At 51.1% G+C, this 14921-nt stretch overlaps 1 protein-coding gene across 1 annotated transcript in view; it reads left to right on the forward strand.

Moving 5' to 3' along the window:
* CSMD2 (CUB and Sushi multiple domains 2) overlaps window positions 1-14921 on the forward strand; it is a 598617-nt gene that overhangs the window by 294897 nt on the left and 288799 nt on the right. The window contains exon 7 of the mRNA XM_073902955.1: window positions 11207-11284. Within this exon, the coding sequence (XP_073759056.1) occupies window positions 11207-11284 (78 nt within the window). The remainder of the gene's footprint in view (window positions 1-11206; window positions 11285-14921) is intronic.

Genomic DNA, 14921 nt, shown 5'->3' on the forward strand with positions numbered 1-14921 from the left:
CAGGCTGTAGGTGGTGAAGCTTGAATTCATTCACAGGCTCGTGTGAGTTTTCTGCAAAACCAGAGGGCCTTCTCTGGTGCCTTGAGTGTCTTACCTTTCCTATTTAACTGGGAGCTTTTAAACTTTATTTGTTAATCTCATCTCACCATAAAAAAGTACATTTTCCAGCACAACCCAGTACACACATCTATCTATAGAACTGTAAAGAAAATGTCACCAAGTGGCATTTACCCTTATAAATCATGATGCACCCTAAAAATTTCCAATTTTTAATGTTAACTGCAACCTCTAAATGAATTTCACAAGTCTACAGCAGGGAACAACCCCCAGTCTGAAAATCTGCTTTAGTGATGAACTTCCCAGAAGCAGACCCTGTCTTATCCTCTTCTGTCTCCCTGAATACAGCCCTGAACAGGGTCTGCAAATTCACGTGGGCCAGTGTTTCCAGAGGGCTTTCTAGGCTTCAAGCACTTGGCATTTATTACTCATCCAGTCCTAGCAGCGGCTGTGGGAAGGAGGTCCTCCCCTTAGCCTACAGGTGAGAAGCCAGGGTTTCAGAGAGAGTGCGTAACTGGCTTAAGGTCTCATTGATGGAGTGTTGGAGGCAGGATTTGCACCCCTGTGGTATTCATTTGCAGCCAGCATGCTTATATATGGTGGCATATATATTGTGTTAATAAATGATTCTACCCTGGGAACTTCTTTTTCTAATGTTTTCCATACTGGGGGCACATAGTGCAAGTGTATGCAATAATCAGTTGGCGACTCAAGCAAGGTTCCTCAGCCTCAGCACTGTTGACATTGTGGCGTGGGGAGTTCATTGTTGTAGGGGACTGTCCAGTGCATTTTGGGGTGATTAGCAGCGTTCCTGGCCTCCATCCACTAGATGCTAGAGGCCAGTAGTGTCTCCCCTCAACACACGCAGTCATGATAACCAAAAAGTTTCCACACGTGGCCAAATGACCCCTGCATACAAAATCACCCCCCACTGAGAACCTCTGCTCAGAAGGAAAGGAAACTTGGGAATGACTAAAATAATCTGTTTTGCAGCTTGCAAACACAGCCCCAAAGCATGGCTGAGACAGCTTTTAGTCAAGGGGCTAGCAGGAGACAGAAAGCATCCTGCCCGGCTTTCACTGAAGAAGGTTTAGTGATGGGACCTTTTACAGAGAATAGCATGGGATTAAAGGACCCCACAAGGATGATGAGGCCCTCAGGGACCATGCAGCAGGGAGGCCTTCGCCACAGTGTTGGGGGGAAAGGGCCAGAGGGAGTAGAAGAAGCACCACCTGGCAGAACTGAGGAGCCTGACCTCCACCAACCCACAGTGCTTGGGGAGGGGGCCTGGGAATCAGTAACCAGAGCAGGAGGAGGAGCCCAAAATCAGTAACCAGATCTCTCTCTTCTCTCTCCCTCCTGTCTGCTGTGCCTCCCATCTGCCAATCCAAAAGGAGCCAGAAACCGGAACAGAGGCCCTGCTGTGGCCTGCTGTATACCCTGCGAGGCTAGGAGCCTTACCAGCGGGCCCCCTTGCGCTAGCAGTCCACAGAGCAGGCCAGAGAAGTGTGGGGACTGGACCTGGGGACACATCAGCATGGGGTCAGTTTCCGCCACCCTCAGCTTGATGGCATTAGTCTCAAGTGATTTATGGCACTTCGGGGCTAATCATTATAAACCCCTAAATGGATTGATGGACAATTTTTTTCCCAGAAACCAAATCATACATTGAATAAATGAATGAATAACCTACAGCATGGCATATTCCATTCCCATCTCAGTCCAATGAGAATTTAGGGGTATTCCTGGCCAAACAGGATTTTAAATACTACCTCAGGGAATCAGGGACCAGAGTTATAATGTGACTGTGTGTCTGGCCGGCTGTCGGACGGTGGGTGAGTGTGTTGAATTTCAAGCATTTTGGCGTGACGCGGGCATGTGACAGCACAGAAATGGGAACGCGGCTAGACTAGGCTCTGCTGTCAAGGAGAACGAGTTAAAGAGAGGAACAGGCATAAATCTATAGGTTGTGTGCAGCCAGATAAGAGCTATAATTGAGGCCCGGGAAAGGGTTCTAGGATTAGAGATAAAGGAGCAATTAGTTTGGCTGGAAGCACTTAAAGAAGCCAAAAAAAAAAGGAAGTAGAAAAAGTGGCAGCGGCATCAATGTGAACTTCAGAAAGATGCCACGCAGATAGTGAGGAGCATTCCGGGTAGAGGGAAGGCAAGAAAACCTGAAAGGGCTAAGTCTTAGGAGCCCCAGAGACCTGTGTGTCCAGTGCGGAGCTGGGCCAACCACAGCCCGCAGGCCTGACCGCACCATCTGACTGCTTCCATGTGGTCCTCAAGCTGAGAATGGCTTTTACGTTTTTAAAGATTGAAGAAGAAAATCAGAATGAGAAGGTTTCATGACACATGAAAACTGTATGAAAAATCAAGTTGCTGCATCCATAAATAAATGTTTATGGAACACAGCCTTGCTTATTCATTTGTGAAGTGTTGAGAGCCTCCGGAGTGCTACCAGGCCAGAGCTGGGCTGTCTGCAGCTGAGACATGGCCCACAGCCCAACACACGTGCTCCCAGGCCTCTCTCCGAAAATGTTTGCCACCTGAGCATGAAGCCTGCCACCCAGAGCTCAGGGCAACAGTCTGGGCAGCAAGCTCCAAGGCCGGAGAGGGAGGCAGGACTCACACTGTCAGAAACTGCACTGAAGACAGGAGATCAGAAGTCTTTAAAAAGAGGGAGGCATGTGGGCGCCTGGGTGACTCAGTCAGTTAAGCATCTGCCTTTGGCTCAGGTCATGATCCCAGGGTCCTGGGATCGGTTCCCACGTCAGGCTCTGTGCTCAGCAGGGAGTCTGCTTTTCTCTCTCTCCCTCTGCCTCTCCTCCCTGCTCATGCTCTGGGGCAGAGGCAGATGAGGGTGGATTTGCTTGGAACACGTTGATCCTGGGGCAGTATTAGCCCACCAGGGCTTGGGGGCCATCTAGCAGGTAGCTGGCTGGTCTGTCAGTCTGTAGCTCAGAGAAGGGTCTGCACTGGAGAGAAAGATGTGAAGACTCAAGGCGAAGTAGAGGCAGAGGCCACCGATCCCCTCCCAAGGCAGGAGTCCTCCTCAGATGTATGTAGCATGAAAGGAGGGTACCCAAAAGAGTGGTTTTCAAAGTGAGTTCCTTGGAGGTCAAAGGGGTTCTCCCTGTAGCTATTTTGATAGGGCCTGAGTGAGTGGGGCTCCAGGTTCATCCCACCCCCACACCACTGACTTGAACCAGAGCAGTTCCTCTTTGATTTGTTTTGTGTAGTGGGCATTTACCTAGAAGTGTAATCACAGGTTCCTGCACCTAAAGTGTTTGGCAACCACAGAAATCAAAATTCCTTAAGTTTCCTTCTAGTTCTGGGAGACCACTGAGGTTATGTAATCAATCCTTCTACCTCCAGGGGAGGACTGTTTTCAGTCCTTGCAGTGCTAATTGCTTTCTTGCTTTCTTTTCAAGCCTGCAAGGAATGACATCGAGATGAGCCTTTCTTAAATGCCCCCAGTGGCTGATGACCACAACTGGTGAGGGTCTTCCCTGGCTGGGAAGAGAGCATACCCCACAGCTCACTATTGCCCTGCTGGTCCGTAGAGAGGGAATAATATTGACCCCCACGGGGCTATTGGAAATTGAAGGAGGTCCTGCTAAAATATCTGACCCGTGGCAGGTGCTCAGGAAATGGAACCCTCAGGCCTCAGACTCCACCAGTCACCTTGATTCTCTGTTATAGGGGGAACCCCTTGTGCAGTGAGAGGTAGAGCTGGTGGCTCTAGTCCTCAGATGTGGGCTCTCTGCCTGCCATCCTGACATGATGATCATTGTCCAGTTCCCCGAGCCTCCCTTCAGCCAAATCCTCGCCTGACTCTGCCGTCGACTAGCACCGCCTATCTTGTCAGGTGAACTGTGGGAACCAGGAGTTGGGAGATATTCCACAGTGAGAGAATCGGCTCCTCTGCTTTCTGGAAGTCCGATGCCAAGTCTCAATTGTCTGCAAAATAAACTCAAACATTCGAAACCAATTTGCATGTATTAAGATGCTTTTTAGAGTAACAAACCCAAGCTTCTGTTTTCCACATGCACTTGTCTCTTTGTGGCGTGTGACTGAGCCTGTGGTCCATGCTCAGACTCTTTTGTCCAATTCCTGTCTGCATGCTGAGCTGCTGAACCCTTGCCAGCCTCACTGTTAGGTTCTGGGCCTCCGGGACCCCTCCATGAATCGCAGGGTTGTTTTTACTTACAGGCTCAGGAGCCCAGAGCCCAGTGCCCATGAAGCCAAGCTTCTAAACTCAATCGAAAGTGAGCCTGAACTGAAAACAGCATGAACACAAAACACGGCACCCCTCACCTCACCTGCTTTCAAGTGTAACCCCTTCTTTTTGCCAGGAAATGAACTCAAAGCACATATTCTTCTAACAGTTGGTCATCCATTCATCCACTCAGTCATCAGACGGTTCAGGGAGCCATCTGAGTGCTTGGCTCTGTCAGTCACAGGTTACAGACCTAGGAGCTCAGGGGACCAATAGCTGGGAGAACAGGACATGATGTCACAGTGTCAAAAGGGCTTCAGCAGATGCCTGAATCAAGTCTTGTAAGGGCAGTGACTTCTCCCCGAGATGTAGACACAGCCACAGAGAGGAGATAGCCTTTGAGTCAGGCCTTCACCAGCGCAAGGTAGCCAAGCAGAGAAGCGGGGAAAAGACGTGCCAGGTAGAGCAGACAGCATTGCCCAGGCCATGAAACCAACAACCGATAGCCATAGGGAGTCCCTTAAATATCTTTCTTCCAGTTGTTTTCTGACTTGTCAGAAGTGGTTTGTGAAGACCACCACACAGCCTATTAACAATGGCAAAGCACTCTTCTAGAAATTAGAACATGCCACTTCCCGCACTGCCTGCCATCTACCCTGCCCAGGTCCTTGTCTTCTTCAGGGATTCTAGTGACTACAAGTTTTGCTGTGGTTAACCCACTGGCCATACCAGCAGCATCCAACAAAGTTCTTCTTACAGACTTCAGTTGCTTTGTACATCTTACAGCCCCGTAGTTGGGCTGATGATTCCTTTTCCCTTCCATATTCAAAAAACCACCCAGCATAGTACATAACCAGCTTCTAAGGAGCTGTGCATCATATTCTAAATTATCAACAATCCTTCCACACCTGCATTCTTGGCAGTGGTCATTGCTGGAATTTTGAGTGTTCTTTCCGTTGTTGCTGTACCAGTTTTTTTGCTCTTCATTAGCTGGAGCTGTGAATTCAAGGCAGGAATGCCCCAAAGCAAAGCACCCAGACAGTGCCCTTTCCAGCAGCGGGTCTTGGAGCATTCACTGTACCTGTGACTCCTTCTTTTCATTCTCTTCCACATCACTTGTCCTGGCGACCTTCAGCACAGCTCTGCCATCTGAAGTGTCCCCAGATGTCCCTGGAGCTTTTCTTTTCCACAGTCACTAGTAGTGATTCCTTGAACATTTCTCTTTTTGAATCTTGTCACTTTTCCCTTGCAAGAATGTGGCATCATCTTCGGTCACAATAACCTCTCTAACTTTTCCTAAATCATGAAGCAAACGATCTTGAAAATTCAGAGCCCGGCTCTCTTCCAAACACCACACCATCAATAGCAACGGCTTTGTTGGTTCTTTCCGTGACACTAGAACCTGGAACTTGGGCAGCTGTAACCTGCAAGCTGACTTTTATCCTTTTCCAAGTGAGTGCTCTGAGGGCATCTTCGGCAGTCATAACCCAAGACTTTCACTGGATGTTGGCAGTTTCAAGAGTGGGCACCATGGACCAGACACCGGAAACCCTAAATACCCTAGAATTTCCACTTCTGAACTTTTGATGTATTATGCAAGTAGGGAGATAGACAGTCTTCGGCACATTCTGTGCCTTCGATTCCTGTTTCAATCCTTCAGTGTTTTCCTGCCCCGTATTGTGAGGATACTTTTTGAGCTTTTGTGATTACGTCAAAAATGATACTGCTGATTTGTCTGTCTCTGTTTGCAGAAACTCTAGCAAACTGAGCAGTATCTTCAGAAGTTATAACAGCTTTAGGCTCTTCCTAAGTTCAGCAATTACAGCATCAACACGCAACATCACACCTTTCCTGATTTCCACTGGATTAACACCTTTGCTCATCTTCTCGAAGCGTTCCATGGCCATGGAGCGTGCCAGTACAGTGGCAATGATGGTGCCACCCCAGCCTCTTTATTCATGTGTTGGCAGCATCCTGGTCAATGGTGGTGCAGTCGTTTTATATTTATCCCTCAGGTCCACTGACCTGGTAACAGACACTTCACCTTTCATTACATCGAGGCTTCCCCAGCTCTGTTCCATACCACTGCTCTTCCCACTGTCCTTCTCCATAGTAAGGGCTTCAGCCTCTGCTAGAAGGTTGGTACCTTGAAGCATTAGATCTTGGGCATCTACAGCAAATTTTCCATATTTGGCATAAATCTGAGTGAGATGAGGAGCCAGTGTGCTAGACACTGACTTTTTCTAGCGAAGAACTGTGAGTAATGAAAGCATTTGTGCAGGGCTGGTGGCCAAGCAAGAGGCATGCCATCAGTGACAAGGGAGGGGCAGAGTGCAGGGTGCGCACCCACCAAGTTTTCTAAGGGAAAAATCAGATTACAGTTTTTAAAAGATCATCCTCTGCAACATTTTGGGAGGTGAGTTATAGAGAGTGAGTCGATGAATAAAATCCAAGCAGAAAAGAGTTTAGGGCAGGAGTGGCTTAGAATCCTGAAAGAAAGATATACATTGGAAACTTTTTCTAGGATTGAATGAACTGGGTTTGGTGAAGGAACAGATGTGGGGGGATGAAGGGATGGTCCAGCCAGTAGGACAGCCAAGTGGCGGGGAAAGGGGAGTGATCACGTTTAGTGCCGGGGCTCACCCTTGTGAAGGGAAGTCTGACTCCATTGGGAGAAGAAGCTACAGGTTCCCTCCACTTCGTGATTCCCAGAGCCTTGGAGACAGGTTTAGCAGCTCCCCTCCTCCACTAACTGGTCCTTGTCTCTGCTAGCTCAGCCCAATAACTCATGCTGCAGACTAGAGAGGAATTTGTATTGCCAGATTCTTCTAGCTAAATGTGTACCATGTGTCCCGCTAACCTTTACAACAGCGGGGAAATGCCTTGTAATTAACCAGAATATAAAGGATGAATGGAGCAGCCTGGCAGTCTCCTGTAGTCATTACCATTCGGAGGAGATGAATGTACCTAGTAAGATTTCCATCAACCAGTTCAAGCCAGCACTTTTCTCTGGGAGTCTTGACTTTGTTCACGGTGCAAAAGCATGTGCAAGTGTGAATTATATTTTGTATGTATTTGGAGCCATGCGTACCCAAGGGCACAAATGTGTTGTGGGTGTGCCCATTGTAGACACAAGATGCCTATGTGTGCATGGATCTATGCACAGGCACATACATACGTGCATCGGGGGTATGCATTCAAGTGTAGCCAGAACCGTGGAACCAGCCCCAGGCTCCATATAATCTGCAGTGCATAAACAATTACAAAATCCATTTTAGAGACCAGAGCTTCAGTGTAATATCATTGGCACTACACTGGTGGGCACTCCATGAATGAATGAATGAATGAATGAATGAATGAATGAACGAACAACGACCAAATGAACAACATGAACAGATACATGCCAGAAATTCTCTAGGTTCTTTCTACTTTATCCTGCATTTCTGATTGCGTCTGTCAGTAGCGCACTGTGGAGATCTAAAGGGAGAAGGGCTCTTGTTTTCTGAAGATTTTTACCTGGCCTGCCCTTGTCTGTCGAGCTAGCTCTGACTAAGCTCATTTTGTGGCTGATTTCCCATGGTATTCCTTTTTCCTTGATCACTCACCACCCACTTGGTCATACTGTTTAAAAGACAAATTAGTTGTATATAATTCAGGGTGTGACAACTTCCCTGGGATTGCTCAAAAACTGAAGCCCCAGCATATGGAGGTGATTTCTCGATGTTCAAATCCCCGGTAATGTGGATCTTGCCAAAGGCTTTCCCCCAGCCAAGGCCACTTTCCTGACCCATTCATCAGCTTCCATGATGGTATGGGTCCTCTGTATGGGCTCCCCTCCCCAGAGCCTGGGCCTGGGCCAGCTGGGCCTGAACATACATCTTCTAGAGATTGCATTGTTGGTGTGAGGAACCACAGTCCAGAGAGCAGGGCCCCTGCCTTCCCCATGCTTGTGTGGGGTGCACACAGACAGCATGGGCCATGCACCTCTGGGACCAGTTCAGAGGAGCAAACAGTCACAAGGTTTATATGTAAATTAAGAAGCCCTAAGGCTTCTCAGGTTCCTTCTCGTTCACTTCTTCTTACTGCTTTTGCAAGTTCCATCCTGTGGTAAGTAGCAGGAAGGAAAAGAGGAAGGACAGGAGTTCATTCCTGTCGGGGAGGATGATGATACCAGCCACTGCTAACAGTGGCCCAGGAGGTAGGAAGTATTGACCTGGTGGGTTACACAGCCCTTCTCGGGGAGGACCGAGTAGAGCGGATGGGCACAGAAATTGGAAGGATTCCTTCTGGAGCCTCTTCCTGAGTGCAACCTTGAGAAGAGAGGAAGAAGGGCTCCCTCTTAGCCATCCTCTCATGCCCACCTGCCTCTCCCCGACCCCCTTCAGCAGCTGCAGGGAAAATTGAAGCAGCATTTGCCCCTGGGAATGACGTTCCTGGTGCACTGGCTCCTCCTCACCTCCCTTCCTCCAGAGGGCACTAGGACGGGAAACGAGGCAATTGGGAAGACTCTCACCTCCTCCCTCTTGGCCAGGTGCCCAGAGCCATCTGCACAGACCTCCCCTTGAGTGGGCCAGCCTTGCTCATGGAGACCACTCTCCCCACCCCAGCCCCAGGGCCAGGGCATCAGGGAGAAGAGCTCGAGCTATCCCCACAGTACTGGGACAAGCCCTGTTCTCTTAGGAATGACTGAATCCAAGAAAATCCCCCCCTGCTGCACTGTATTAGCTAGGCTTGAATAATGCATGTTTCCCTACTAATACTCTCTGTTTGAGAATGGGTCCACGTTAGCGTTCATTGGAAATTTTCCTGCTGGATATGCATGGAGAGTAATGCACATTTATAAAAAGGCTTTGAATGCACGTTGGGCAGCAGTGACTCTGTGGTAGCAACTGAATTTGATCAGGCATTCAGTTTAGCAGCTTGCCAGGGGACAAACCCTTGGGGAGCTTTTTGATGTAGGCAGAGCTGGGGATTATTGGGGAACTGGGAGATGGGCCCTTGCGTGCCTGATCACTGTGGACTCTAGTTTCGGGACTGGCATGTTACCTCAAGTGCAGAGCAAGTACCGAGTTTTTCAGGCCTGAGCCGGGGCAAAGGAAAGATTCTGGAGAAGGTTAACAGTGCCCCTGGGATGGCTTTGGCGGCAGGTCACAAGAGAAGATGCTAAGGTTCAACCAAGAGCACAGCTACCTCCTGGCTGTGTGACCCATAGCAAATCACTTAAACCACTCTAAGCCACCACGTGATTATCTATCAAGTAGGTATAGTAAGTACCGGTCAAGGTCAATGGATGTGTAAGGAGCAAATGAAGTCATTATCAAGGGCCCACCATGTGCCAGGCTCTGTTCTAGGCATGGAGGAAGCACCAGTGAACAAAACAGACACAAACCCCTGCCTTCCTGGAGCTTACATTGCAATGCGGGGGGGGGGGGGGGCGCGGCGGGGCTAGAAACCACCAAGTCAATGATCCCATGTGTTGGAAAGTTAGGGAGATAAAGTAGGGAAGGGAGCCAGGGAGCCAGGGGTGCAGCATTGCTGTGAACAATGGTCAGAGGAGGAGTCTGCGAGGAAGCGGTGTTTCCACAGATGCTTCCAGGGAAGGAGGGAGTCAGGAAGATACCCTCAGAGAAGAGCATTGCAGGGAACTGGCCTGTGTGGCTGAACAAGAGTGCTTAAGGTTGAAGATAAGGTCGGAGGGGTGCTGGGAGGGCAGATGGGTCTGTGCAGGCCACTCGAAAGACTGGCTTTTACTTTAGGAGAGGTGGGTTGCCACTGAGGAGTTTTGAGCAGAGATGTAATATGGTCTGACTTATGTTTTTAAAGATCCCTCTGGCCCTTGTGTTGAAAACAGGCTATATGGGGCAAGGAAGATGGGAAGTCATGGCAACCAGGGGGGAAGTACCAGAGACCTGGACTATGACAGATGTAGAAACTGCACTTGGGATATACTTGTAAGGGTTTGATGGATCCTGGTGGATCAGATGTGGGTGGTGGGTGTGGGGGAAACAGACGAGTCAGGGACGCTGACATGAGTAAAGGACTTGAAAGGCATTTAACGCAGGGCCTGGCACACAGGGAGGGCCTGGTCACAGTCGCCGCTACCACTGCTGGGTACCTGTATGAGAGGGGCTGAGCCACCCGGCAGGGGCCAGCTGAGAGAGGGCGTGGGGGTCTGGGACAGATGCATTGAGCAGTAGACCCAGAGACAGGATGAAGCCCTTAGAGGCCAGCAGAATGCCTTAGGGACCTGGGGCAGTCAGACACAAAGGAGGTAGATGGCTTCAGAGGAATGGCCTTTGGAACTGTGGCATCCTCACTCTGGTGCCTTTTCTGTGCTACTTGGCAAACTCCTGATGAGTTGTGGACTGGACTGACATTGGATCAGAACCCAATTCAGTCATCAGGCCACCTCCTAAGCCAGGCACTATCCCCCAGGGACCTCCAGGACTCAGCTTCCCCTGCCCACAATAGGTCGGCTGGCATAAGCTGGGCTCAGCAAGGCCAACTGGCTCTGCTCCACATGTTCCTGATCCTCCTGGGACCAGCCATGTCTTCTCCCAGTGATGACAGGGATGTGAGAGGACAAGCCTAATCTGGCAGGCACTCTGCAAGTCTTCGGGCACATCAAGACCTCCTCCAAAATTCCGGTGGCCAAACCCAAAGTCAAAGGGTGAGGGAATATACCCCACCTTTTTAATGGGAAGAACTATAAAATCACAGTGCAAAGTGTCTGGATACAGGGAGGGTGACAATTCAGGGGTGTTGCTGCACTCCAGTGCCACCTTTGGTGTGTCCTCACCCAGAGGGACTTCTGGCTTTGACCCACCCTGGACTATCCCAAGCCAAGAGAGGGGATCATTCTAGAAGAACCCCATCCCCAATCACAGATAACAACTGAAACGGTTTTCCCTCTTACCTCCTCTCTAGTCAAGAAGCAAATTGAGTTGAAGTCTCGAGGTGTGAAGCTGATGCCCAGCAAACATAACAGCCAGAAGACATCTGTGTGTAAGTGTCCGCCTGCCTGCCTGCCTGCCGGGCCTCTTGCTTGAGGTCACACCCACTGGTGCTGTGACCGCGGGGAAGCCAGACGATGCTGGAAGGATTTCCCTTCAATCCTGCCTCCTTCCGTCCCGTTCTGCACATGGACACACTGACCTAGTGGCCAGCGAGCAGCCCCAGGGTCTGACCTTTGCCTCCTCCTCCCCCTCCCTGCACCTCCCTCCCTCCTCCTCTCTCCCCCTCACTTCCCATTGTAACTGCAGTCCAGGGAGTCATTACTGCAGTCCAGGGAGTCATTACTGCTACATTTCTCTCTTTATTTTTCCTTTTGAATCACTTCCACCTGCTGAGACAGTCCTCTTTCTGCCCCTTGCCTAGGAGTCAGTGACCCCCAGCTGGGGTCTTGGAGGCTGCAGGGTCCCCATTCCAACTCCCAGGGCAAGACCCTGCTCCAGGGACCCTGGACCTGGCTGGGCTAGAGGGTGGGCTTCTGCGCTCGAGCCCATGGGGCAGTGCTGGGGGACAGGGGGACTCTATCTATGAGAGCAGGTTTCTGCTATTGGTGTTTGAACGATTAAAAGGGGAACATCTGATGCTGGGGAATGGGCTGGAATGTCACCCTGGAAACAACTGATGAGAGCCTTTGCTAAGGGACTTTTGGGCTAGAGTATAGGAAGGGGTTCAGGAAGGTTCTGGGCCAGCCCAGAAAGCTGGACTTGAAAGCAGTGGAGATTTTCCTGAGAACCCCTCAGGTTTTGTTCTGAAGTTGAGTGTAGGGAGCCTTCTGTGGTCAGGGACCCCCCCCCCCAGATGACCAGCCTTCTGCTTTCCTTCTCCTGCGCTTCCTTTGCCTTTCTGCTTCTCTCTCTCCTAACCCCCCCTCCCTCCTTCTTCTGCATCCTCTCTGCTGTTTCTCCCCTTCGTCCTGACTCTCTCCTTTCATCTCACCTCCACATGCTCCCTTCTCTTGAGGGGCTGGAAGTGCTTCCTGAGAGGGCTGGAGAGCAGCCATCGGCAGTTCCAAAGCTCTGTGTGGTGTGTGTGGCAGGGAGCCGGGTGGGGGAGAGGCCCCAACTGAATGGAACCTGGCTGTGGGATTTTTCTCTGGTCCTGCAAGTCTCCGGGGACTGCCGTCTCTGAGCATTCTGCCCTTGATGGCAGAGGGGTGGCCAGGAGCCCTGCTTCTGTGTGCCACGAGGGTGCCAAGGGAAGGAGCGAGGAGAACCGGGGGTTAGACCAGGAGTCTGCAGAGCAGGCTTGAGCCACAACCCTGGCCCTCACAGGCTCATTCTTTCTGGAGCCACAGGAGAAGAGAGGAACTGAGGTCGGCATGATTTCACTTTGGAGTTTGCCCTGGAGCCACAGGTGGACTCCAAGGAAATGGCCCAGATTTGGGAGAGCAAGTGTGTTTTCAGGTGACTGTGTTACTCCAGGCACTAGTGTCTCCGTTTCCAAATCTGTGAAATGAGATGCAAAACCTTACCCTCCCTTCTTCCCAAGGGTGCTGTTGGATCTAAGATGGGCGTCCCTGATCTAGGACTTAAGGAGGTCCGTGAACTGGCTAAAAACTACATGTGATATTGTGGGTGCATTTGGAAGAAGGGCGTGTTTTTCATTAGCTACTCAGAGGTGCCTGAAACTCCCTCAGAAAGATGAAGAAAGCTTATTCTCATGAAATAATGCAGAAACTCTGAAAAAGTTACACACACGTCTCTACTACAAGACACTGGTCTCCCCTCTGAGAGTTCCTCAGAGAAGGATGGGTGCGCGACTCAGCTGCTGGGGAGGTAGGCCACCAGATGTCTGCAGGTGTCTGTCCCTTGGTGGCCTGCCCACACTCCCTGTGGACAGATGTCCTGAACTTCAGGAGAGGAGTGGACCCCGCTGACCTATCCCGAACCCTACTTACTGCCTTCACTGGGTGGTCTGCGGGTACCACTGACCCCTGGCCATCAGTCCTGACTGCCCACGTGTCCATATCTCCTTCACTTTGGGTGGAAGGCACTGCCTTTCTGACTGTGTTGCGGCTTTTTGGGGTAAGGCCCACTCTCCCTTCCATTCTCTGTAGCCAACAGTGAATCAATGCTACAAACATGAGCAGCTGGTTTTGAACAGGCAGGAGAGCCTGGGATTAAGGAAAGAGAGGGGAAAGCCCCCTTGACTCCGTCATTCAGACATAAAGTATTCACTGGGACTTATCTTTGCTTGTTTCCTGGGGAGCCTGGATATCCGTGCGCTCAGGCCTCCAGGAAGACAGGGTCTTGGGGTGCTGTGAGTACTGACCCCTGGGCTGCTGACTTCCAGGGCAGTGCCTGAGCCTTACTTTCAGCGGGCTGATGAAAGGAGGGTGGCAGGGTTGGCTGCGCATGTGCGGGGCTGGGGTTGGGTAGGTGGGCTCTGCTGTGGCCTCTCCTCTGGGCCAGCCACATCCTCATCGCGCAGCCTTTAGCTCTGCGTGCTCCCCGGGTGGTGTGAGTACCAAGCAAGAGGGCAGGAAAGTGCTGTATTGTGTTAACGTGCTACCAGGGGCGGCACGGTTCCCATGCGGTGGGCACGGGGGACTGTGGGAGGGGTGTGGTCAGTGGGCAGGGGTGAGTAGGCGAGGCCGGACGAAGGCGAGCGCTTAGCTGATGAGTCCTCAGTAGGGATGGATCGTGGTGAGGCTGGCTTACCAAAGGTAAAGCACAAGATGTCCTCATCTTAGAACAGAGCCTCGCCTTGCCTTTCTATCCCCACCCTGTCACCTCCTTCGTTCCCATTGCTTGTGGAACATGGAGGCCCCAGGAAGCAGGACTTCCGGCTCATTATCCCCGCCTGGAGGGTCCTGCACTGGCAGGAAGAGTGACTTTGCTGAGTTTAGGACGTGGAAGCATTGGAAGGAGAAGCTTAGTGGGGAAGGGGATGGGAGCAGGGGAAATGCCTGGCGGGAGTGACTGGCTTTAACACGGCACTATGGAATGTTGGAGAAGGAGGGTCCCTGAGAGGCCTTGGGCTCAATGCCACACAACCAAGAAGATACCAGGTGTGCGGCTTGTGTGGCGTCTGCCCAGGTCCCCGGGTTCCCTTGGCCAGCTACCCCCTGGGGTACCTGGAGGTTTGAACGGGGTCTACACCAGTCTTCTCACTGTAGAAATGAACTCCAGGCTCCGTGGGTCTGAGATGGGACTCCACAGGTCCCCGGGTGAGGCACGCCCTTGCTCCCTCTCCCCACACTTTAGTCTTCCAGGAGCCCTGGGGACTCCTTCTTTGCCACATCCATTCCTACACCCTCATGTCCGTCCCCACTGCCAGGCTCTTGTCCTTTGCCTGGACAATCCTAAAACTTCCCAACTGGTCTCACAGGCACCGGCCTCCCCCTGAGCATCTTACTGTGCCCTTCCCCACCCTCAGGACTCTTCAGTGGCTCCCCACCATTTTCAGGATCAGACTTGAACCCCTTAAAGGTCTGACCTCCACAGCTTCACCTTCTGCTCTTCCATGTCACTGGTACCTTCTCTTCTATTCTGGCCACACTGGGCAACCCCCAGTTCTGTTTCCATGTCTTCACTCCACTCCACTGTGTTCCTCTGTCTCCCTGAACTGCCGTTCCTCTGTCACCATGTGTTCAAATCCTACTATCTCAGACTACTCATGTTAAATGCCA

Source organism: Callorhinus ursinus, unplaced genomic scaffold (assembly GCF_003265705.2).
Source record: "Callorhinus ursinus isolate GAN/ISIS: 27379988/994484 unplaced genomic scaffold, GSC_fseal_2.0 scaffold18, whole genome shotgun sequence".
Classification (NCBI taxonomy): Eukaryota; Metazoa; Chordata; class Mammalia; order Carnivora; family Otariidae; genus Callorhinus; species Callorhinus ursinus.